This window comes from Sus scrofa, chromosome 8 (genome assembly GCF_054392235.1).
Source record: "Sus scrofa isolate SSC_HxYL_T2T_F1_AM1 chromosome 8, Sscrofa_HxYL_maternal_Yorkshire_Landrace_v2.0, whole genome shotgun sequence".
Lineage (NCBI taxonomy): Eukaryota > Metazoa > Chordata > Mammalia > Artiodactyla > Suidae > Sus > Sus scrofa.
This window is the reverse complement of record NC_139390.1, coordinates 124,514,023-124,540,976: the sequence shown is the minus strand read 5'-3', so window position 1 is coordinate 124,540,976 and position 26,954 is coordinate 124,514,023. Positions and strand designations below refer to the sequence as shown.

Below are 26,954 nucleotides of genomic sequence, written 5' to 3'. Positions count from 1 at the left end.
TTAAAATGAAGAATATTTTAAGAAACAAGGATGGACACTACATAATGATCAAAGGATCATTCAAAGAAGAAGATATAACAATTTTAAGTATCTATGCACCCAACACAGGATCACCACTATATATAAGGCAACTGCTAACAACCTTAAAAGGAGAAATCAATGATAACACAATCATAGTGGGGGACTTTAACACCCCACTTACAGCAATGGACAGATCATCCAGACAGAAAAATCAATAAGGAAACACAGGGCTTGAATGAAGCATTATACCAGATGGACTTAATAGACATTTATAGGACATTCCATCCAAAAGAAACAGAATACGCATTCTTCTCAAGTGCACACGGAACATTCTCTAAGATTGATCACATCCTGGGCTACAAATAAAGCCTCGGTAACTTTATGAAGACTGAAATCATACCAAGCATCTTTTCTGACCACAACACTATACGACTGGAAATCAACAACAAGAAAAAAATCTGCAAAAAACACAAACACATGGAGACTAAACAATATCCTATTAAACAACCATTGGATAACTAAAGAAATCAAAGAGGAAATTAAAAAATACCTAGAAGCAAATGAAACAAAGGTACAACACTCCAAATCCTATGGGATGCAGCAAAAGCTGTTCTAAGAGGAAAGTTTATAGCAATACAAGCCCACCTCAGGAAACAAGAAAAAGCTCAAATAAACAATCTGTTTATGTCTAAAGCAGAGCTAGAGAGAGAAGAGACAAGACCTAAAGTTAGTAAAAGGAAAAAAATCATAAAGATCAGAGAAGAAATCAATGAAATAGAAATGAAGAAAACCATAGAAAAGATAAATGAAATGAAAAGCTGGTTCTTTGAAAAGATCAACAAAATTGATAAACCCTTAGCCAGACTTATCAAGAAAAAAAGAGAGAGGACTCAATTCAATAAAATTAGAAATGAAAAAGGAGAAATAACAATGGACATCACAGAAATACAAAGGATCATAAGAGACTACTACATGCCAGTAAAATGGAAAACCTAGAAGAAATGGACAAATTCTTAGAAAAGTACAATCTTCCAAGACTAAACAAAGATGAAATAGAAAAGATGAATGGACCAATCACAAGTACTGAAATTGAAACTGTGATTTAAAAACTTCCAACAAACAAAAGTCCAGGCCCAGATGGCTTCACAGGTAAATTCTATCAAACATTTAAAGAAGAGCTAACACCTATCCTTCTGAAACTATCCCAAAAAATTGCAGAGGAAGGGACACTCCCAAACTCACTCCATGAGGCCACCATCACCCTGACACCAAAACCAGACAAAGATACCACAAAAAAAAAAAAAAAAAAAAATCACAGGCCAATTTCACTGATGAGCATGGATGCAAAAACCCTTAACAAAATCCTAGCAAACCACATCCAACAATACATTAAAATGATTGTATATCATGGATTTACTTTTCAAGTTTCCTTCTAGTTGTAGTTTCTTTTCTAGTTTCCTAAGGTGGAAGCTTAGATGACTGATTTTAGATCTTTCTTCTAACATATGCATTCAAATGCTACAATTTTCCCTCTAGGCACTGCTTTCACAGAATCCCACAAATTTTTTTAAGGTTTTTTGTTTGTTTATTTATTTATTTGTTTTAGGGCTACACCTGTAGTTGTAAGCATATTTTGCAAACTATAGGGCCAAAAAAAAAAAGGAAGTATGATTAATATGCTAAGAAAGAAGAGAAAAGGGAAGTATATAAAATGATTAGTTAAAACCAAAACAGGCAAAAATGAATGGAAGGCAAAATTAGAAACAAAGAACAAGGGCAGTGAATATCAAACAGTTAACAAACATGGAAGATATTCCAGATACACCAATAATAACTTTAAATGTCAGTGGTCTAAATAAACTAGTTAAAAGAGATTGTCAGAGTGTACCAAAAAGTTTTAGTATAATACGCCTAAACATAGCTTTTTGTTTTGTTTTGTTTGTTTTTTAGGACCACACCTAGGCATATGGAAGTTCCCAGGCTAGGGGTCGATTGGAGGTGCAGCTACCAGCCTATGCCACAGCCACAACAATGCAGATCCACGCTAAGTCTGTGACCTACACCACAGCTCACGGCAATGCTGTATCCTTAACCCACTGAGCAAGGGCAGGGATCAAACCTTCATCCTCATGGATGCTAGTCAGATTTATTTCCACTGAGCCACAATGGAAACTCCTAAACACAGCTTTTTTTTTTTTTTTTAAAGTTTATTCTGTTTCACATTCTCTGAGCTTCCTGGATCTGAGGTTTGCTAGTGTGAATTTGGGGGAAATTCTCAGTTATGATTATTTCAAATATTTCTTCTGTTCCTTTCTGTCTTTCTTCTCCCTCTGGTATTCCTATTACATATATGTTACAACTTTTGTAGTTGTGCCACCATTCTTGGCTATTTCTTCCTTTTCTTTTCAATCCTCTTTTTCTTTGCTTATCAGTTTCGGAGGTTTCTATTGACAAATCCCCAAGCTCAGAGACTCTTTACTCAGCTGTGTATAGTCTCCTAATGAACCCATAGAAGCCATTTGTTTGTTATAATGTTCTCACTTTCTAGCATTTCTTTTTGATTCTTAGAATTTCCATCTCTCTGCTTATATTACCCATCTGTTCTTACATGTTGTTTACCTTTCCATTGCAGCCCTTAGTATGTTAGTCATAAGGGTTCTAAATTTATGGTCTGATAATTTCAACATCCTTGCCATATCTGGTTCTAATACTTTCTCTGTCTTTTCAAACTTTTTTTTTAAACCATAACTACATCCTATATATCTTTGTTTAAAGGTGAACACGATGTCCTGGGTAAAAGGACCTGTGGTAATGTGGTGCTAAGTTGTAGGGGAGAAGAAAACTTCTATAGTCCTATGATTGGGCTTCAGTCTTTCAGTGAGCCTGTGACCCCCTGGGCTGGAAACTTCACAAGTGCTTCTCAGGATTTTGTTTTTGTTTTTTTCTTTTTTCACCCTCTTAGGTTGTATGGGATGGCCAGAGAAAGCTGGAGTTGGGTATTTTCTCTTCTTTGGGGTTGATTAGGCTAATAAAAATCCCTACAGGTTATACTCTGATAAAATTGTTTCTCTTGAGGGCAGGTCTTGTTAAGAACAGAATGCTCTGGTGTATTTCATAGTGGTTACTTTTTCTCTCCCCCTGCCAGATGGCCTTGGAGGTAAAGGTCACAAAGGCATGTCCCCCAGCACCCTGACTGGGCTCCCCCTGGAGCCTCCACCTAATTTGTCAATTACAGTTTGGGTTTTCCTACCCTCCATACTGCTTCCCCCTGAGGTTGCTGTTATGATTCTCTGTATCAACCTGTCTCTAATTTGGGGGAGGGGGCAATAATTTGCCCTGTGACCTCACTTCTTTGATGAAATTAAGAAGAGTTGTTGATTTTTCACTTTGTTCAGCTCTTTGTTGTTAGGATGGAGTGATAATGCTGGACCAGAAATTAGAAATGTCTGGGATATTCTTCCAGAAACTGGAAGTGTCTGGGATTTTTGAGTCCTAAATGTCTAAGACTGCTTACTTTATAAAACTAACGATAAGAGATTTTTATGGAGAAATTTGGCCCCAAGATTATTTGAAAATCATAGATGGATGTTTGATAAAGCTATCCTTTCATTTATTTAAAGGAAAAATAATTTCATTGAAATAAGTTAGTTGTTTGTTTGTTTTAGGGCTGCACCTGTGGCATATGGAAATTCCCAGGCTAGGGGTCAAAATGGAGTTACAGCTGCAGGCCTGTGCCACAGCCATGGCAATGTGGTATCCGAGCTGTATCTGGGAACTATGCTACAGCTTGTGGCAACACTGAATCCTTAACCCACCAAGTGAGGACAAGGACCCAACTTTCTTCCTCACAGATTCTAGTCAGGTTCTTAATCTGTTGAGCCACGATGAGAACTCTGAAATAAGTTACTGCTTTTATTCAAAGTAAACTAAAAAGAAACAAAAAAGGAGTAATAGCATAAAACTTAAACCTATTGCCCTAGAATATCCATTTCTTTGCAATTAGGCAAGTCACCTTTCAAAGAAGAGATATGAACAATATGATTAAAAGTGATGGAACTAGTGAGTTCCCGTTGTGGCTCAGCGATAAAGAACCTGACTAGTATCCATGAGGATGTGGGTTTGATCCCTGGCCTCACTCAGTGGGTTAAGGATCCGGCATTGCTGTGAGCTGTGGTGTGGGTTTCAGACGAGGATTGGATCTGCATTGTTGTGGCTTTGGTGTAGGCTGGCAGCTGCAACTCCAATTCAACCCCTAGCCTGGGAACTTCTATATGCCATGGGTGCAGCCCTAAAAAGACAAAAATAAACAAATAAATAAAAATTAAAAAATAAAAGTGATGAAACTGATTTCTCTATGTGGTTGAGAGTTTGGGTTTCTTATTTAGATTTCTTATTTAACTTAACTTGTTTACACTGTGGGATTGGTGAATTAAACATGATTTGTAGAGAAACTGCATCTCTATTTCTATTATCCAGAGTAGATGCTTTTTTAAGAGTTTGTTTAGTGTGAACACAGGGTGTGTGAGAGAGACAGAAAAAGCATGCGAGAATAAAGACCTGAAGATAAAAACATTAAGCCCCTTTCCCTACGAATTTCTCTAAATTTGCAAAATCAAAAATGAAAGAAAACAAAGGATGAAACCAGTTATAGGTATAAGTATTGAAGTTTGTAATTATTAAACTCCTGAATTAATATTCCTGAGCAAACCACAATCCTCAACCTCTTTGGATAATCTTTGGTGACCAATTCATTTCCTTCTCTTCCACAGACCCACACCCTACTCCTGTCAACTGCCGTACAGAAACTGCCCTCCTAAATAGGGTCATGGGAACATGCATGTGAGACTCATGTACAGGGGTTATATTTACAAAGGAATCCAATCACTTACATTGGCAGATGTTCAAGTTTACTTTAGATTCAGGTCCTTAAAAATACTGATTTTAATTAAAAAGTAACTTTACTAAATCAGTTCATACAGTTTCAAAGTTTAAGGTTAGCACGTAGCAAAGAAAAAAATTTAAACTTCAATTACTAATCGTTCTTCATATTTTAATCTAATTTTTGTTCTCTAGAAGATCTATACTTCTAGGTAAAAATCAAATCAATCTCAAGTTTAATCATATAGAAATCTAGAAAAAAATAAAATATTTTATAAATATTTGGTGAGATGCTTTAAAATTTTAATGGGAAATCAAGTTTTATATAACTTTTTTTTTTTTGTCTTTTTAGGGCTGCACTCACAGCATATGGAAGTTCTCAGACTAGGGGTTAAATTAGAGCTGTGGCTGCTGGCCACAGCCACAGCCAGAACAATGCCAGATCTGAGCTGCATCTGCGATTTAAACCACATCTCACTGTAACGCGGGATCCTTAACCCACTGAGCGAGGTCAGGGATTGAACCCACGTCCTCATGGATACTATTTGGATTCATTACCATGGAGACAAAATGGAAACTCCATAAGGCAGCATCTCCTTTAAAATTTGGGGCTTAAGTTTATTAAGAGCCTTAATATTGCCAGAAGTATAATGTTCCTTCTAGCTAACTTAAAAAAAACTAAATGTGGGTATAGAGGGAACCTATCTTGACACAATAAAAAGAATATATGAAAACCCCACAGCTAACATCATTCTCAATGGTGAAAAACTGAAAACATTTTCACAAGGATGTCTACTTTCACCACTATTATTCAACCTTGGAAGTCCTAGCCACAGCAATCAGAAGAAAAAGAAATAAAAGGAATCCAAATTGGAAAAGAAGTAAAACTATCACCGTTTGCAGATGACATGATACTATACCTAGAAAACCCTAAAGATAACACCAGAAAACTGTTAGAACTCATCAATGAATTTGGCATAGTTGCAGGCTACAAAATTAATCCACAGAAATCAATTGCATTTCTATATACTAAAAATGAAAGATCAGAAAGAGAAATCAGAGAAACCATCCCATTTACCATCAGATCAAAAAGAATAAAATACCTAGGAATAAACCTACCTAAAGAGACAAAAGACCTATACTATGAAAACTATAATATGATGATGAAAGAAATCAAAGAGATGCAGATATACCATGCTCTTGGATTGGAAGAACCAATACTGTCAAAACCACTTTACAACCCAAGTCAATCTACGAATTCAATGCAATCCCTATCAAATCACCAAGGACATTCTTCCAAGAACTAGAACAGAATATTTGAAAATTTGTATGGAAGCACAAGAGATCCCAAATAACCAAACGATACTGAAAAAGAAAAAAAAAAAAAAAAAAAAATGGAGGAATCAGCCTCCTGACTTCAGACAATACTACAAAGCTACAGTTATCAAAAGAATATGGTACTGGCACAAAAACAGAAATATAGATCAGTGGACAGGATAGAAAGCCCAGAAATAAACCCAAGCACCAATGTCAACTAATCTATGAAAAAAGAGGCAAGAACATACAGTGAAAGAAAGATAGTCTCTTCAATAAGCGGTACTAGGAAAACTGGAAAGCTACATGTAAAAGAATGAAAACACATCACTATCTAAAACTCTACACAAAAATAAAATGGATTAAAGACCTAAATATAAGGCCAGATACTATAAAACTCCTAGAGAAAAACATAAGCAGAATGCTCTTTGACATAAATCACAGCAACATCTTGTTTGACCCACCTCCTACAATAAGGACAATAAGGACACAAATAAACCAATGGGACCAGATTAAACTCAAAATCTTTTACACAGCAAAGGAAACTATTAAAAAAATGAACAGACAACTCACAGAATGGGAGAAAATCTTTGCAAATGAAACAACAGACAAGGGCCTAATATCCAAAATATACAAACAAATCAACAACAACAAAAAAACAAACAACCCAACAGAAAAATGGGCAGCAGACCTAAATAGGAAATTCTCCAAAGACATATGGATGGCCAATAGGCACATGAAAAAAATGCTCAACATCACTAATTATTAGAGAAATACAAAGAAAAACTACAATGAGGTACCACCTCATACCAGTCAGAATGGCCATCATTAACAAGTCAACAAATAACAAATACTGGACAGGGTGTGGAGAAAAGGATACCATCCTTCACTATTGGCGGGAATGTAAATTGGTACAACTACTATGGAAAACAGTGTGGAAGTACCTCAGAAAACTAAATATGGAACTACCATATGATCCAGCAATCCCACTCCTGGGCATACATCCAGACAAAACTTTCATTGAAAAAGACACATGCACCCCTATATTCATCGCAGTGCTATTCACAATAGCCAAGACATGGAAACAACCTAAATGTCCACTGACAGAAGAATGAATTAAGAAGATATGGTACATATGTACTTTTGGAATACTACTCAGCCATAAAAAGATAAACTAATGCCATTTGCAGCAACATGGGTAGAACTAGAGATACTCATACTAAGTAAGGTAAGCCAGAAGGAAAATGACAAATAACCATACGATATCACTTATTTGTTGAATCTAAAATATTGCACAGGAGTTCCTGTGGTGGCACAGTGGAAACGAATCCGACCAGGAACCATGAGGTTGCAGATTTGATCCCTGGCCTCGCTCAGAGGGTTAAGGATCCAGTGTTGCCCTGAGCTGTGGTGTAGGTCGCAGACGTGGCTCAGATCCTGTGTTGCTGTGGCTGTGGCTGTGGCTGGCAGCTGTAGCTCCAATTAGACCCCTGGCCTGGGAACCTCTATATGCTGCGAGTGTGGCCCTAAAAAGACAAAAAGACAAAATAAAATAAAATAAAATATGGCAGAGATGATCCTATCTACAAAACAAAACAGATCATGGCCAAGGAGAGCAGAGTTTGGTTCCCAGTGAGGAAGGGAGAGGGGGGAGGGAATGGGAAGGATGGGCAGTATGGAGTTTTTGGGTCCAAACTGTTTTATTTAGAATGGGTGGGCAATGGGGCCCTACTATTCAGCATAGGGAACTGTGTGTGATTGGGTCACTTTGCTGTACAACAGAAATTGAAGAAACATTGTCAATCAACTATAATAAGAAACAGAGATTGTCAAAGTGAATAAAAAAATCAAGAAAATAAAAATTTTAAAAAACATTAATAAGTATAAACAAAAAAACCACTAAATGTCAAAAGTAGATTTAAAACATAAATCTCTATATCAATTCTGTTTGTAATTTCCAAAATTTAGCATAAAAGTCATGAAAAACATTAAAATATAGATCTGCCAAGCAATTACTACTTTTAGCAGATTCAAGGAACTATTTCCTCTTTGTTCACATATTGCTTATAAACAGGGCTGTTAACTGATCTGGAGTATAAAGATTAATCAGTGGCTTTGTTGGCTTATGTTTCAATTTTTGTCAAATAAATTTGTCATTTTCTATCCATTCACATTTCTTATTTCACATACCATTTGTAATTGCTTTATTCAGTGTTCCTTGTGGAGGACAAGAACCCTCCTTTTCCATCTCTGGTTTTGTTTCCTCTGTTTCTGACAAGATAGGTTCCTTATTTTCTTCATGTTCATCAGCATCTCCAGCTTTGAGGATCTGAAGTAAACAAGAAAGTCTTTGAATAAATGTACTTTCATACAATTTTATGAATGTAAGAAACACTAAACATAATTAAATTCATATTATTATTGTTAACATGGAAAATTATACAGGAAAATACTCATACTCCGTATCAACAGGGGAGGCAATGGCAGTTTATTTCGTAGAGCGCCTTGATTTAGTTTTTTGTAGACTTAAGTTCCTGCCATATTCATTTGTGATTTATGTATACTGAGTAAGTATATCTATAGTACGGGCAGAATAATTGGAACTGTCCTGCTTCAGTCTAAATCCCAATGAATACTCAGCAAAACTTTTGTAGAATTAAAATACAACTAAATTGGAAAGGAGGTGAAAGATCATTTTACTTGGATTCATTTCATTTGAAAAATTATATATCTGGAAGAAAAATGAAAAAAAGGGATCAAGCTTTCAGAAATCCAAGGTTCATGCTTCTTCCACTACTATTTATAGATAACATATTTAGATGGTTTAAGGGTATACCTCAGTCTTCCACGATTTAACGGTAGTCAGTCTAATTATCAAACTGCTGATTTAGAGAAAAAAAAGATATCATCGGTTTGTGAGAATACTGAAAGGCTTCTCCCAAGGTAAAAACCAAACCAAAACAAAAAAGAACAGTTAACCTTGGAATAGAGATCTTCAAATTTCCTTGCTGTTATCATGGTGTGGTGGTGTGGGTGTGTATGTGTATGTGTGTGCGCGTGCGTGCGTGTGTGTGTGTGTGTGTGTGTGTGTGTGTGTGTATGGACTCACAGGTCAGTACTTTGAGTGTACTAATATTTTCAGTATAATGGAGAGAGAACTCCACACTGTCACAAGAAATGGTAACAAAGGCTAGAGAGCATGTACAGACTAACGAAGGGGAAAGGAAGCCTTTAATGACTAGGGTGACAGAGGCACCACAGCAGCTGATATAAACAAATTATGCAGCGTGTTAAAATCTAAGTTTTTTAAACGTGGTCATTATTAATCTGTTGGAGTTGGGATGCAGAGCCCTTTTTTTTTGAAGGTCTGTCACTATTCAAAAGGTCCAGGGTAAAAACACAAAAGTGAGTTCTGATTAGGGTAGGTGAAAGATCATATACAATAAAACTATATTATTTTATTATTTCAGAATGTATAATAAATTTACAAAGAACAGGGCAAAATCTTTACAGATTTATTAGAATCAATGGTGAGTATTTTAAATATTTTTTAAAAAGGACTTTTTGGTCTTTAAGAACTACAGACTTCGAAAACAAACTTATGGTTACCGAAGGGAACAAGCGTAGACGGGGAAGGATAGACTTGGGGTTTGGGATTGACATATGCACACCGTGCTACATGGAATGACTCTCCAACAGGGAACTTCCCTATAGCACAGGAAACTCTATCCAATATTCTGTGAAGATCTATATGGGAAAAGAATCTGAGAAAGAACGGACGTGCGTACATGTGTAACTGAAACACTCTGTTGTACAGCAGAAAAAATCAAAACATTGGAAATCGACCGTGCCTCAATAAAACTTAAAAAATAAAAAATAAACAATCTGGAGTTTTCCTCTGGTACAATGGGTTAAGGATCCAGCATTGTCACTGCAGCAGCTTGGGCCACTGCTATGGTGCAGGTTTGATCCCTGGCCTGGGAACTTACATATGCTGTGTGTATGGCCAAAAAATATTGAACAATTTATCATTCTAATTATGAGCAGCTATTACTGAATAAAACTATACCAACAAAGGGTCTAACGATGCACTCTATACACCTGCGAAAATAAAAACCTGGTCTCTTTTAACATATTTTAATTATTTTAGATTTTTCCTCACCTCTTGTACTCTAAATTACTGAACGAATCCTGGACATGGCAAGAAATAAGCCAAGTTTGCATTATTCCTAAAATGCGCCTTTTTAGCTCCAAAATAATTGTCACTTGCTTCCATGTTTTCATGCCTTTTGCCCATTTCTTAGGACTTATTAAAACTAGCTATTTTTAAATGACCACTTCCCACTTTTTTTGTTTTTTTGTTTTTTTTTTTTTTTTTTTTTTTTTGTCTTTTTGCTATTTCTTTGGGCCACTCCCATGGCATATAGAGGTTCCCAGGCTAGGGGTCTAATCAGAGCTGTAGCTGCCAAGCCAACACTGGGGCCACAGCAATGCCGGATCCGAGCCGAGTCTGCAATCTACACCACAGCTCACGGCAACGCCAAATCGTCAACCCACTGAGCAAGGGCAGGGACCGAACCGCAACCTCATGGTTTCTAATCGGATTCATTAACCACTGCGCCACGACGGGAACTCCCACTTCTCACTTTTAAAACAAACAGGAAAAAACCCATTAAGTAAACTTTAAAAACAAATTTTAAGTTGTTCCCATTGTGGCTCAGCGGTTAACGAACCTGACGAGGATCCATGAGGATGTGGGTTCCATCCCTGGCCTTGCTCAGTGGGTTAAGGATCCGGAATTGTCATGAGCTGTGGTTACACGCCACAGACGCGGCTCAGATCTGGCATTGCTGTGGCTGTGGTGTAGGCTGGCAGCTATAGCTCCAATTCAACCCCTAGTTTGGGAACTTCCATATGCCCTGGTATGGCCCTAAAAAGCGAAAAAAAAAAAAAAAAAAAAAAAAAAAACCACAAACGCAAAAAACAAAAATTATTTTAATATCAGACTAGCTTTTATGTCATATGTTACAACATACTTTGAAGTTTTTACCTGAGGAGCTGTAGATGACTGGACATTTTCATCCTCTAGATGTTCATTTTCTGGTTCTGTGGTGTACATGTTAATTATTAAAAGTAATTTGAAGGAAGAAAAGGACTATAAATCCACCTGAAAAAAAATGTTAAGTGAGATTAATTTTAATTTTTATTTATTTATTTTTTGTCTCTTTGCCTTTTCTAGGGCCGCTCCGGCGGCATATGGAGGTTCCCAGGCTAGTCAGAGCTGTAGCCACTGGCCTACGTCAGAGCCACAGCAATGCAGGATCCAAGCTGCATCTGTGACCTACACCACAGCTCACAGCAACGCTGGATCCTTAACCCACTGAGCAAGGCCAGGGATCTAACCTGCAACCTCATGGTTCCTTGTAGGATTCATTAACCACTGCGCCACGATGGGAACTCCAAGATTAATTTTTAAATAATTTTATCATAAAATTTACCAGTCATCTTTTATAGTCAAAAGAGTCCAAATATTCATTTTAAAGTTATTAACCAAAGTCGTGTGCTTCAGTTTTAAAAACTATTATCACAAAGAAGTTTATTTAATATTTCTCAGTAGTTCGTAATCCTGGGCCATATCTTAAAAGCATGTATCAGAAAACTTAGTTCTTTATTTCATGCACTGAACTAGTATGTTTGGGAAAATTTTCATAGTTGATTTACGCTATCTTCAGTCAACTCCTGCATAAGAGACTCCCCCCAAAGTTTTAAATGAAATACGATCAACTACATTAAAACCTACATCTATAAGTTACTGACGCATGCTGTCTTTATACATGCTCCATTAGGAAAGTCTACAGGTCCAACATTCAAGCAAAATAAAACGAGTTTTATTTTGCGTAAGAATGAACTAGGAAAACAAAGTGGACTAGAACTACATCAAGAGATGAATTAGTTCTGAAATTTTTATTTTAAAATATCTGTTGTTTCTACCTTCTCTCTGATCTTTGTTGCCTTTGTATGTAGGGAGAGTAGCTTTGTCTTAAAAGTATTTTTCAATTCTTGAGTTACTGTTGAGGACACAATCAAAAATTTCAAGTTTTAATTTTTAAGTACTTGATAAGAACATGTTTTACATGTCTATACTTTTTTTTTTTTTTTTCTTAAAAGCAAGCAATTTTTTGGAGTTCTCTTGTGGCACCAGGGGTTAAGGATCTGACATTGTCATTGCAGCGGCTTGGGTTACTGCTGTGGTGTGGGCTGGATCCCTAGCCCAGGAACTTCCACATGCTGGGGCACAGTCAAAAAAATTAACAAATAAATAAGTGAGCAAGCAATCTTAATAACGAAAAATTTTAATGAAAAGGAATATTACCATTCGAGTACCTACCATATGCTGGGTGTATATACACACACACACATATAAATAATATATATATATATATATAGGCTCACTTTAATGAAGTAAAATATTAGTGTATAAAATCCTACAAGGAATCATAACTAAATTTATGACATTAAAACAGAAAATAACATTTATTTTTTAAATTTGATGAAAAAAATTAAATCTTTAAGTCCCTTTAAAGTAAAACTCCATTTCAGTTAAGGGGAATATCAAAATTATTAGAATGGGAGTTCCCGTCGTGGCGCAGTGGTTAACGAATCCGACTAGGAACCATGAGGTTGCGGTTTCGGTCCCTGCCCTTGCTCAGTGGGTTAACGATCCGGCATTGCCGTGAGCTGTGGTGTAGGTTGCAGACACGGTTCGGATCCTGCGTTGCTGTGGCTCTGGCGTAGGCCGGTGGCTATAGCTCCGACTGGACCCCTAGCCTGGGAACCTCCATATGCCGCGGGAGCGGCCCAAGAAATAGCAACAACAACAACAATAACAACAACAACAACAAAAAAGACAAAAAAAAAAAAATTATTAGAATGACCACCTGTAATTAGCTATTAGACCAAAAGCTAAGTGTTAGTGAGCTCTATGAACAAGGGATGTGGGTGAATCCCCTAAGCTGTGTCAGGTTCTGAAGGTACAGGCTAAGGGTTAGAACCACTAAAAAAATCTGAGCTACACATGAGTCATTAGGTCAGGGTACAAAGTTTATCCACATAATAATTTCTGAATGCCTACTCTTCCAGACTCTGAAGATAAAAGCAGCAAACAGAACAAGAATATAGGCTTCTGCTCCCATGGAGCTTATATTCTTGTATGGGGGAAGGGAAAGACAATAAACAATATTTCTAGATTGCAATTAAATACTGAAGAAGATGAACCCGCATGATGTTACAGTGATCAAGGGGACATTTCAACAGTGACCTAAATGAGGAGAAACTGTGAGTCTTAACTAGGTAGATGAATTAGAAACACCCAAACACAACATAGAGACTCATACAAGCAGAGATATAAACAAATCAGGCAGCATATTTTAACACCTGCAACTATGTCATGATTAGGATAGCAGGATTTAGGATCCAGGGGAGCAAACTGTGCATTAGAGCTTCAAAACCCAGGGAAGGGGTCTGCATAGTAAATGTACGGGTTAGCAGCTATAAGAGAAGGTTGATACTATGTCAAGCAATATTTGTGCCTGGCAATTACTCATCTCTTTACGTATTTGCCAAAAGTGGAATTGGTAGATGGTATGCATAGTAACTAAAAGCAAGAACTTTGGAGCTAGGATGGAAATGTATTTCACTATCCTCTTTATCTTTAAATAACTATGTTAAGTGACTTATCTCCCTAGGCCTCAATTTCCTTATCTGTAAAATAATGATATAATATTGCCTACTTCATTGGTTACTGTGAGGATTAAATGATATAATAACAGCTGACACAAGTCGTACTATATTAAACACTTAACCTGAATCATCTCATTTGATTCTCACAACTCTGTCAATAATTTACTATTATTATCCTTGTTTTGCAGATGCTGAAACTGAGACCCAGGAAGGTTAAGAGATTTTTCCAAAGTCACACAGTCAGCAACCGGCATAGGTGAAATTTGAAGCAAATACTCTTTAATATTATTTAAGCCCCTGTTACCCTTGGTATCATCTGTCTTTTTCCTTTAGTTATTCTGGTGATACTGCGTTATGGATTCAAGTTGCATTTTTCTTGGTGACTAATATATTTCATATATTTATTGGCCATTTAAATACCTTCAACTGTTTAACTCTCTTGCCCATTTAAAAAAATGTGTTAGCTGACTTTTTCTTACTGATTTGTTGGGAGTTGTTTATGTAGTCTAGAATGGATCTTTTCTTGGATATAATAACAGCCAATATCATCTCCTACTCTGTGGCTTTCATTTTCACTCTAATGATGTCTTTGAATAAACAGAAGTTTTAATTTAGTCCAATTTATTTCCTTCCCTTATGGTTAGAGCTTTTGTTTTAGAAATCTCTGTCAACTCTCAGATCATAAAGGTATTCTCTTACATATTCTTCTGGAAGCATTAGTGTTTTGCCTTTTATTTTTAGGTCTATGAACCATCTGGAACTGATGTTTATGTATAGTGTGAGGAAGAGATAAAAATTTATTTTTTCCCCATGTGATATCTAATTTACTCAGTACCTTTCATTTAAAAAGACCATCCTTTACCCATTACATTGCAGGGCCCACTTTGTAAATCAGGTGATCACATATTTACGAATTTATTTTTGGATTCTATTTTGGTTCACAAACCTATTTCTCTATCCTTATGCCAACATTACATTAGTACTTGTATAACAGGTATTGACAGAGTTGGACTGACTCTTAGGGTCTGTGTACTTCTATATAAATTTTAGAATCAAGTTGTTAATTTACACAGTTACACAGACACACAGACACACAGACACACAGTGTTGGAATTTTGTCTTAAATTGCACTGAATCTACAGATCAGTTTGGGGAGGACTGACATCTTAGCAGAATCTAGTCTTCCAATCCTTGAACACTGCATATCCCTCCATTTATTTAGATTTTCTTTATTTTAATAACATTTTGTGGTTTTTAGTTTAGAGATCCTGCACATCTTTCATTAGGCTTATTTCTAGGTATTGACACTTTTTTGCATGTTACCAAAATAATATTTAAAAAATTAATTATTTGTTTTTGCTGATATACAGAAATACAAGTAATTTTTGTTAATTTATTTTGCATGCAGGCCTTAACAAATTCACTTTATTCTAATAGTCTGCAGATTCTTTTGAATTTCCTAACTATACAAGTATGTGGCAAATATAAGTTTTAATTATGCACTTAATCTTTTTTTCCTTCTTTATAGCATTGGTTATAACTGTCCTAGTTGCTTGATATCCTTGTTGACCTTAGTTTGGTCTATTTTCAGTATTTCTTTTAAAATAGATATTACCCTATCAAATTACCAAGAACATTTTCCATAGAACTCGAACAAAATATTTTAAAGTTTGTTTGGAAGCACAAAAGACCCAGAATAGCCAAAGCCATCCTGAGAAGGAAAAGTAGAGCTGGAGGAATCAGGCTCCCTGACTTCAGACTATGCTACAAAGCAACAATCATCAAAACCATGTGGCACTGGCACAAAGACAGATATAGATCAGTGGAACAGGATAGAAAATCCAGAATTAAAACCACACACCTACAGTCTACAATCGATGACAAAGGAGGTAAGAATATACAATGGAGAAAAGACAGCCCCTTCAATCAATAAGTGGTGCTGAGAAAACTGGACAGCCACATGTAAAATAATGAAATCAGAACACTCCCTAACACCATACACAAAAATAAACTCGAAATGGATTAAAGACCTAAATAAAGATTGGATATTATAAATCTCTTAGAGGAAAACATAGGCCAAACAATCTCTGACAAAACTGCAGTGGTATCTTCTCAGATCCACCTCCTAGGGTAATGACAATAAAAACAAAAATAAACAAATGGGACTTAACTAAATGTAGAAGTTTCTGCACAGCAAAGGAAACCATAAACAAAACAAAAAGACAACCCACAGAATGGGAGAAAATCTTTGCAAATGAATCGACTGACAAGGGATTAATCTCCAAAATTTATAAACACCACCTATAGCTCAATACCAAAAAAAAAAAAAAAAAAAAAAAACAACAAACAACCCCATCAAAAAATGGGCAGAAGATCTAAACAGACAATTCTCCAAAGAAGACATAGAGATGCCCAAAAAACACATGAAAAGATGTTCAACATCACTCATTATTAGAGAAATGCAAATGGTGTAAGCCATGGTGTAAGGCTGTCATCAAAAAGTCTACAAACAATAAGTGTTGGAGAGGGTGTGGAGAAAAAAGGAACCCTATTACACTGTTGGTGGGAATGTAAACTGGTGCAACCACTATGGAAAACAGTATGGAGATTCCTCAGAAAACTGAAAATAGAATTATCATTTGATCCAGCAATCCCACTCCTGGGCATCTATCCAGAGAAAACCATGACTTGAAAAGACACATGTACTCCAATGTTCGTGGCAGCACTATATACAATAACCAAGACATGGAAACAACCTATATGTCCATGGACAGAGGAGTGGATCAAGAAGATGAGGTACATATACACAATGGAATATTATTCAGCCATTAAAAGGAAAGAAAGAACAGCATTTGCAACAACATGAGTGGACCTAGAAACTATCATGCTAAGGGAAGTCAGCCATACAATGAGACACCAACATCAAACGCTTTCATTGACATGTGGAATCTAAAAAACGGACTCAATAAACTTCTTTGCAGAACAAATACTGACTTGCAGAACAAATACTGACTCACAGACTTTGAAAAACTTATGGTTTCCAAATGAGATTGGGGGATGGGGATGCTCTGAGGGTTTGGGATGGAAATGCTATAAAATTTAGTTGTGAGGATTGTTGTACAACTATAAATCTAATAAAATTCATTGAGTAATTAAAAAAATAAAAAAATTAAAATAGATCTGTTGGCAATAAGTCCTTTTATTAATTATTTGTCTGAAATGTATTTATTTTACCTTCACTTTTGAAGGGGATTCTCACTGGAGACAGAATTCTAGCCTAGAAGTTATTTTCTGCAAGCATCAAAAAAATGCTCCACTGTATTCTGGCTCCCATAATTTCTGTTGAGAATTTAACTATCATTCTTACCATGGCTCCTTTGAAGATAATATATTTCCCCTCCATCTGATATTAACCATAGTTACTAAAAAAAACTAAAAAAACATGCGATAAAATATACATGACATAAAATTTACCACTTTAAAGTGTTCATTTCAGTGGTATTAAGTACATTAATGTTGTTAAGCAACCATTACTACTCTCTACTTTCAGAACTTTTTTCATCACCCCAGATTGAAACTCGGTATCCACTAGATAAGAACTCCCTATTCTCCCCTCCCCCAAACCCCAGTAACCAACACTCTGCTTTTTGTCTCTATGGATTTGACTAGCTAGGTACCTCATGTAAGCGGAATCAGAATATTTGTCCTTTTGTATCCGGCTTATTTCACTTAATATAATGACTTCAAAATTTATCCATGTATAACATGGATCAGAATCTCCTTCCTTTATAAGCCTGAATAATACTCCATTTTATGTATAAACCACATTGTCTATCCTCTCATTTGTCAATGGGTTGTTTCACCTTTTTGGCTATTGTGAATAATGCACTGTAAACACGGATGTTCACGTCTCCGGTTTCAAGTCTCTTGGGTATGTACACAGGAGAACTGCTGGATCATGTGGCAATGCTGTGTTTAATTTTTGAGGAACTTCCATAGTGACCATACCATTTTATATTCACACCAGAGATGCCCAAGCATTCCAATTTCTCTACATACTTGTTAACATCTGTTTATTTTGGTATTTTTTGATTAATAGCCATAGTAATGACTATGAAATGCTATCTCATTGTGTTTTCTTGATTTTGTTTTGTCAGGTTTGATTTTTGGGGGGTCATGGTGTGCAGCAGCTTGATAAGGAATATCAGTTCCCAGAACAGGGAATGAACCCAGGCCGCAGTAGTGAAAGCGCCAAGTCCTAACCACTAGATTACCAGGGAACTCCATCATGGTGGTTTTGATTTGAATTTCCCTAATGATATTTTTGTGTGTTTATGGCCATTTTTATATATCCTTTGGAGAAATTTCTATTCAAGTCCTCTGCCCATTTAAAAATTAAGTTTTTTGTTGTTGTTGAGTTGTAAGGGTTCTTTAAATATTCTGGATATTAACCATGTATCTGATATCTGGGTTGTAAATATTTTATTCCATTCTGTGGGTTGCCTTTCCATTCTGCTGATAGTGTCCTTCAATGTGCAAAAGTTTTAAATTTTAATCATGTCCAATTTACCTATTCTTTCTTTTGGCCTGTACTTTCTTTTTTTTTTTTTTTTTTTTCCTTTTCTAGGGCCACACCCGAGGCATATTGAGGTTCCCAGGCTAGGGGTTGAATCGGAGCTGTAGCCACCGGGCTACACCAGAGCCACAGCAACTCGGGATTCGAGCCACGTCTGCAACCTACACCACAGCTCACAGCAACGTCGGATCCTTAACCCACTGAGCAAGACCAGGGATCGAATCCACAACCTCATGGTTCCTAGTCGGATTCGTTAACCACTGAGCCATGACAGGAACTCTAGGCCTATACTTTCTAATATTCAAGAAATTACTACAAAATCCATAGTCATGAAGCTTTACCTCTATATTTTCTTCTAAGACTTTTATAGCTTTAGTTCTTATATTTTAACATCTTTGTCTCCTAACTCAAAAATCTGGATCACCTTTGAGTCTATTTCTGTCTTGGTTTGTGGTCATACAGTACCATTTAATAGCTAACTAGCATGGCTAATAATTTTTATTGAAAACTTGATGTTGTGTATGAAAAACTATACAGTTTCCAAATGATATCATCCTCCAGAGAAAAATGTGTGGAGTGGGGAAGTGCTAATAATCACTTTAAGTAAATCAGAGACTGAGCTCAGTTGAGATGGATTTGTAAATACTCAGTTCTACTCAGTTTGTTCTGGTTCCCAGGGAATCATTTACTAGAAACTTTGCCTTAGATGATGCCCCCAACAAATTACAGTAACCTTACTTGTTTTTTCCACTCAGAGATATGTTTCCATTTCCCCTTGGTTCACTCCTATTGTCTATGCTTTCCTGTCCTGGAATAAATGAATTAAATTTTCCAAGTCACACAGTTATAAATAAAGGAGCTACGGCCAAAATCAGGCAGTTTGGCTCCAGAGCCCACACTCTTAAAACTAAAGGGCCTATATCAGACACTGTACCAGACATAGACTAAAGCTCTCACAGGTTTAGATTCTAACATTTAGAAAAGGCCATTATAACTTAATGTTAAAAAAAGAAAAAAATCTGCCATAAACATCTAACTTTTTGGCTTTTCTGTTTTAGAAAAAGTAGTATTAAAAATAAGGGCCTGGAGTTCCCATCGTGGCGCAGTGGTTAGCGAATCCGACTGGGAACCATGAGGTTGCGGGTTCGGTCCCTGCCCTTGCTCAGTGGGTTGACGATCCGGCGTTGCTGTGAGCTGTGGTGTAGGTTGCAGACGTGGCTCGGATCCCGCTTTGATGTGGCTCTGGCATAGGCCGGTGGCTGCAGCTCCGATTCGACCCCTAGCCTGGGAACATCCATATGCTGCGGGAGCGGCCCAAAGAAATAGCAAAAAGACAAAAAAAAAAAAAAAAAAAAAAAAAAAAGGGCCTTAGGAGTTCCTGCTGTGGCCCAAGGGATCTGCAGCATCTTGGGAGTACTGGGATGCAGGTTCGATCACCAGCCAGGCACAAGGGGTTAAGGATCTGGCATTGTCACAGCTGTACCTTAGGTTGCAACTGTGGCTCAGATCTGATCCCTGCCCCAAGAACTACATATGCCATGGGGTGGCCGAAAAAGAAAAAGAAGAAAAAAAAAAAAAGAACTTATCTAGGAAAAACTTTAGAGTGTAAATAATGAATAAATCATAGAAGGCTAAAGTTATTTAGAAATAGTTCATTGGAAATCAATTATAAAGGTGTTAAGACCCCTGGCCCTCATTTCATTGCCTCTGTGTCATTGTCTCTGAGATCCTGCCCCCTACATTCCCCTTACCTTTAAACCCTTTCACTGAGCATTCTGGAACTTCTGCTAGAAATATCAAACTCTCAACCTTTTATATTCTCAACCTTTTTTCAGAGCATTCTTTCAGATTCTGTGTCATATCTGAAACCGAGCCCTCCCCTTAAGGATACTACTTCCCCTGAAGCCCTCTTCTGTAACAGCTGTTTATTTGTTTACAGTCCTTCTGACACCTACTATTTCTAAACATTAAAAAAAAAAATTTATGGCCACACCTCCGGCATGTGGAAGTTCCTAGGCCAGGAACTGAATCTGAGCCACAGCCGTGACCAATACTGTTGTAGCAATGCCAATCCTTTAACCCACTGCACCAGGCCTAGGATTGAACCCAGACAGAACCGCAGCGACCCAAACCACTGGTCAGATTCTTAACCCAAGTGCCATGTAGGAACTCCTAATCAATATTTTTAAAAACCTTGCCTCTTTGAAGCTTGTTTAGTTTGACAATACAACTTTCTCCCTCTTCCAGTCAGTCATTTACTGACCTTATCTTGGTCCCTTGGTCACCAAAGATGTCAGCAGCTGACCTCCAAATCTGTAATCATTCTGAGACTTAAATATACACTTGGATAATTCACTTACTATCTTGGTTCCTCACTTCTTCACTTTCTTTCCAATAAAGGAAAGGCCCTTCCATCATCTGAAATGTTCTGCTATTAATAATCACTAGTTCAAATACATTACTTCATGAACATTACTTCATCTCCTTTCAGTTTGCTTTTTCAATTACATTCACCACATCTCCTCCACATACTTTTTTTCTGCTTTTTTGGGCCACACTTGCGGGATATGGAAGTTCCCAGGCCACGGGTGGAATCAGAGCTGCAGCTGTCCACCATGGCCACAGCCACAGCAATGCCAGATCCAAGTCGTGTCTGTGACCAACACCACAGCTCATGGCAATGCTGGATCCTTAACCCACTGAGCAAGGCCAGGGATGAAACCCACGTCCTCATGGATACTAGTTGAGTTCATTAGCACTGAGCCACAATGGGAACCCCTCCTCTACATATTCTTAAACCTCATCAGGATATTCAGAATAATGATACCTTGAGCTCAATCCTCAAGCCCTTTCTCTGTTACTTCCTTTCATATCCAATATTTGTGATCCATAACTCCTAAAACATTACCAATATCCTAAACTCTCTTAAAATATGTTTATTGCTGTATCGTTGCACTTTGTGAGAAAAACCTACACCAACCCTATTATCCCAATTCTCCATTCACTTACCTGAGCAACTGAATATGCTCTAGAAAGCTACATTAGAGTAACCTGGCATCACTATAAATTCATAATTACCAGCCTCAGTGGGTCTTTGAAAGGTACTGATCCTAACATGTACATTCTCAATTCACTTTCCCCAACAACCATTCCGAAGCTTGTCTACTGTTCTCAAACCCCTGATGCTCCACATATTCCTTCTCAGTAGATAACCTTACTTCCACTTCCCTTCCACCTATCTCTCTCTCCCTCTTATATTAAAGGAAATGTCCTTCCTCCAATCTAAGGCACTTGTATTTTATATTATAATCCCTTCTGCATTCTCAAGAATCATATGCTGTCAATAATTCTTCTCTGTTTTTATCAACTATCCTCGGGTCCCAATTCCTTTCAATTAGATCCTTCCCAATGACTTTTAAACGAGCTCATCTTAATAAAAGTTTCCTAGAAACCCACATCCCCACTCAGTTGCTCCTTCCCTTTCCCAACTCTTCCCTTTGCAGAGTTGACAGTTCTCACCACAGCCTTGTTTTCCTCACAAACTATTCATTCATCAATATCTGCCACTTGAGGTTCTACTCCTTTCACTCCACAAAATAATTCTATCTAATCCCCAAGTGACCATAAGATATGACAAAACCTTCTTTTTGCTCTTACTAAATCACCTTCTTACCACCCCCTCATTTTTCTTATTACCTTCTGTGTCTTCTTTGCACACTCACCTTCTAATCAACTGCTAAAAGTTGGGTATCCTGAAGGTTCTGTCCCTCAATCCTTACTTCAGTTCACTGGCTTTAGGAGAAAGACAAAAATATTAAAACTGACTGTCTTAGTTCAAACTACTATGATAAAGTACCATAGAATAGGTGACTTTTATTCCTCACAATTCTGGAAACTGGCATGGTTGGTGAAGGCCCTCTTTTGGGTTGCAGACTGGTGACTTCTCGGTGTGTACTCATATGGCAAAAAGAACTACACAGCTCTCTGGGGTCTCTTATAAAGGTACTGACCCCTTTATAAGGACTCTACCCTCATAACCTAATTACTCCCAAAGGTCCCAACTCCTAATATTATCATACTGGGGATTAAAATATCAACCTAAGAATTTAGGGTGGACACAAACATCCAGTTCATTGCAATGACCTATATAATTCTGTATAATGTCGTCCACGGGTCCCTCTCAAGCCTAATATCATAACCATTCCCCATGCATTTTTTCCACTCCTAGCCACACTGATGTTCTTGCAGTTCCCTGAAATTCCTTGTGCAGAGCCTTAATACTTGCTTTCCCCTCCAAATGAAACACTCTGCCACAAATCTTCCCTTCACTTAATTTCTTTCTATCCCTCAGCTCAAGGACCATATCCTCAGAGAACTATTTATGATACCACCTCTGCCCTTAGGCTAAGTCAAGTCCAGTTTTTATATGTTCCCATCGAACTTTGATCATTTTTTCAGAGCATTTATCTCAGTTTGTAATTATGTATTCATTAGTGTGTTTGTCTCATTAGGCTGTGAATTCTATAATAGTATCCCACAGGTCCTTGAGGCTCTGTTAACTTTTCAATCTTTTTCTCACTCTTTATATGGAGCAATTTCTAAGTTCACTAATTGTTTCCTCATTCATTTCCATTCTGCTATTGGGTCCATCAAGTGAATGTTTTCAGATAATGTACTTTTTAGTTCAAAAATTTTTACTTACTTTTTTATTGTTTCTATTTTTCTACTGTGAATGAATACCCATTTATTAGAACTATGCTTATCTTTACCACATGAAACATAACTGCTTCAACACCTTTGTCTGATAATTCTTTTTCTTTTTCTTTTTTTTTTACTGGGTCGTACTCGCGGCATATGGAGGTTCCCAAGCTAGAGGTCTAGCAGCCATAGCAACACCGGATCCTTAACCCACTGAGAGAGGCCAGGGATTGAGCCCTCAACCCCATGGTTCCTAGCTGGATTCGTTTCCGCTATGCCACGATGGGAACTCCCTGATAATTCTAATATCTGTGTTAGTTTGGGTTGGCATCTGTTGATTTTCTTTTCCCTTTAAGACAATCCCTTTAAGACAATCCTGGTTCTTTATATTCAGACTCTGGGTCCTACTAAAATCCTCTGAGTAATATTTATTTTTTCTTTATTTCAGTAGGCAATCAACTGGAGTTGGTGTAGATTGTAAGGTCTCTTTTACTTTCTGTGGGCAATGGTTCCAATCCCAGTTGTTTCCAAAGGCTCTGCTATGCTGCCTTTGATTTGTCTCATGAAGCCAGTGACTTTTGCAGTGTTGTTTTGTTTTTGTTTTTAAACCATACTTCAGATTTTAAAGCCACTGCTATGTTGCTCTGGACCTGTCTCATGTATATACAGCTGGAGGTGACCCAAGACTCTTGGTTGGGTTCATACATAGAACTAAGGAACTCCATTCCCCGGTTTTCTCCTGAGTCCACACTTCCCCAAAATCTATTTCTCTTAAGGTCTCTTTTCCTGTTTTTTCTGGCCAGAAGATGGGGTTCTTCTCTGTTTTAGCTGTCCATAATTCCATAAATAGTGCCCACCATTGGGGAAAAACTGGAGAAGAAAAACAGCAGCAATAACGATTCCTCATACTCACTCTGGACTACAGGATTCTTTTCCCCAGATCTTCAGATCATAAAAATAGGTTTTCTTTTTTTTCTCTTTTCTTTCTTTTTTTTTTTTTTTTTTTTTTTTTTTTTTTTGTCTTTTGCCATTTCTAGGGCCGCTCCCACGGCATATGGAGGTTCCCAGGCTAGGGGTTGAATTGGAGCTGTAACCACCGGCCTACGCCACAGCCACAGCAATGCGGGATGTGATCCACATCTGCGACCTACACCACAGCTCACGGCAATGCCGGATCCTTAACCCACTGAGCAAGGCCAGGGATCGAACCCGCAGCCTCATGGTTCCCAGTCAGATTTGTTAACCACTGAGCCACAACAGGAACTCCATAAAAATAGGTTTTCTGTTGTAGTTTGGGCCTCATGTATGGCCCTTACACAGCTGCATGACTGAAGCCTGCCTTTAGGTCAAAGCCTCAAGGACAAGAGAAACTTAGTTTTGACTCTCCTTCAAAATCCACCTGCTTTTCTTTACTGATCTGAGTCCTTGGGTAGTTGCTCTTTGCATTTTATCTAGAGTTTTGGGTTGTGATCAGTGAAAGAGAGGATGTAAGGGGCCTGATCCATCCTGGATGGAATTGAAATCTGTGTACTTCAGGATGGCAGGGACTATACCTGGTTTTTTTAACTTTGATCTACATAGTACCTAGCAAATAGCAGGAACTCAATAAATATTTGTAGAATAAAATAAGAATAAAAAACAAGAGCTACTCAAGATGACAACAAAAACGATCTTCATAGTTAAGAAGAAAGGCATCTTTGATAGAAGAGTAAGTGTCTAACATCCAGAGCAGGTGTTTCAAATACATTTAAAAATGGGAAAAAAATTATAAAATGAGTAAGATCCTTAATGATTATGCTATAAAGACAGATAAGAAATTAAAAGGACAACCCAAGGAAAAGGTTCTGCTCCTATAGAACAAAAACTTAGAATGGAGGTTTTGAAGAACTAGGACTCTGGCTAGGATAGATTTTTGTTGGTGTTACATTTATGGGGGAAATTGAAAAGGAAAAACTAGATACATAAGCAATGTAGGGACCAGGAAGAGATACATAGAATACATGGGCCTCAGCTCTCTCCCCACTGCCTTTCCTCCCTCTTTTTAAATATTGTGCCTGTTTGCTTTATTCTTTGCTCTAAATATATCCCTATCTCTATTTTCCTTTGGACTTTTTTCCCTAGATACCTCTTTCTCTCTTAATCAACCAATTATTAAAATGCCTATTTCCTTAATATAATACAAATTTTATGATTTGAAATGTAGATAATTAAACTAATAAATTTTATCTTTGTCTTAATAATTGTGTTATTTTGGGGGGAGACAATTTCTTGATAGAAAAACATCTTGTTAACAGCTCTGTGCGGTTATTTGAAATAAATTCATTATAAGCAAAAGCCTACCTGTGTAATTCAGAAGTAACTGTGGTAATCCAAGTGTCTAAAGGTGACAGGGAATGTATTCTGTTAGGAGTAAAATGAAGCAGGATGCTACAGTGCCTTCCCAGGGACAGCCCACTCAGTACTAAGTCCCCCACCTCTTCTTTGTAGAAAAGCTGTAGCCGCCTAGGCCTTCCCCAAGTTCCAAAGAACATATTTAATCAGAAAAGTGAGAAAATGCAGAAGCACAGGGAAACAGTCAAGCAAGACAAAATCATAACTGTTTAGCCATAAAAAAAACGTCAAGGACCTGTAGCTCCTCCTCAGAACTATAGGTAATATTCTGAGTCATATCCTTGAGTTGTTTTGATACTACCCCTCTACCCTTGGAAGAAGTTAACTACAGGCTGCCCACTAGAACACAGACCCTGGACCAGGTGGAACCAGAAGGAGGATGATGTTGATTTCTAAAATACCTGTTACCTCACCATCAACCAATCACAAGGATGTATATGAGCTGATTACGTACCCATTGACCCTCTCACTGACCTTGCCTTTAAAAACCCTTCCTGGAGCTTCTGCTGTGGCACAACAGGATCAGCAGGGTCTTGGGAGCAAGGGGACCCAGGTTCGATACCTGGCCTGGCACAATGATTAAGGATCTGACTTCAGCCGCAACTGTGGCTCGGACTTGATCCCTGGCCTGGGAACTCCATATGCTGCAGGGTAGCCAAAAAAGAAAAAAATGGAAAACAAACAAAACAAAACAAACCCTTCCTCAAAAGCCATCAAGGAGTTTGGGTCTCCTGAGCATTAACTGCCTGTTCTCCTTGCTTGATGCCTTGCAATAAACCCTGCATTTTCTTTCACCACAATGCTGTGTCTGGTTGAAGAGACCTAAGTTTAGTTTGGTAATAGGAGTCCTCTCATTTTATGTCTGGATAGCTGGCATAATGGAAAGAATGAGGAATTTGAAATCAGAAATATACTAGTTGTATGATCTTGGGTAAACTGCAATCTCCTGTCATCTTTTAGTGGGCATAGTACTATCTACTTTTTAACTTTGTGCTCACAGCTAGAGAAAGCAGAATTAAATGAGAACAGTCATCAAAATTTGACTTTATTAGACAGACATCGTGTCATGCTTTTTGTATACTAAGATTTCATTGTGATTTTTACTCCAGTAACTTACATTTATGATCATCTCAGTATTTGAAAAAATTTTATGCTCTATTTCAATGAGCTTCTTAAAATCCTTTTTGGAATGAGGCACAGTATAAATACATACATACTACATATTTTGCTATCAGGGGATAAGATTTGTACAGTTCACAGCAAAAGGTATAGTATTCAATTGATAATTTTTATTAGAAGTATGCACTACCACCATATTGCTAAGCTTTGCTTTTTT

The 26,954-nt window shown here is 37.4% G+C and overlaps 1 protein-coding gene across 11 annotated transcripts in view; it reads right to left on the bottom strand.

Moving 5' to 3' along the window:
- The window catches only part of SLC9B1 (solute carrier family 9 member B1), an 89,789-nt gene that overhangs the window by 51,764 nt on the left and 11,071 nt on the right, over positions 1 to 26,954 (bottom strand). For 7 of the 11 annotated variants that reach the window (XR_014813310.1, XM_084973308.1, XM_021100732.2 and 4 more), the window contains exons 2-3: positions 11,264 to 11,380; positions 8,404 to 8,542 (exon numbers count right to left, since the gene is read on the bottom strand). Coding sequence is in view for 8 of the 11 variants with exons in the window: in XM_084973308.1 (XP_084829434.1) it covers positions 8,404 to 8,542; positions 11,264 to 11,332 (208 nt within the window). In the remaining 3 variants the exon portion in view is untranslated. Of the gene's footprint in view, positions 1 to 8,403; positions 8,543 to 11,263; positions 11,381 to 22,251; positions 22,322 to 26,954 lie in introns of all 11 variants that reach the window. The other 4 variants (XM_084973310.1, XM_084973309.1, XM_084973306.1 and 1 more) reach the window with 1 other exon arrangement.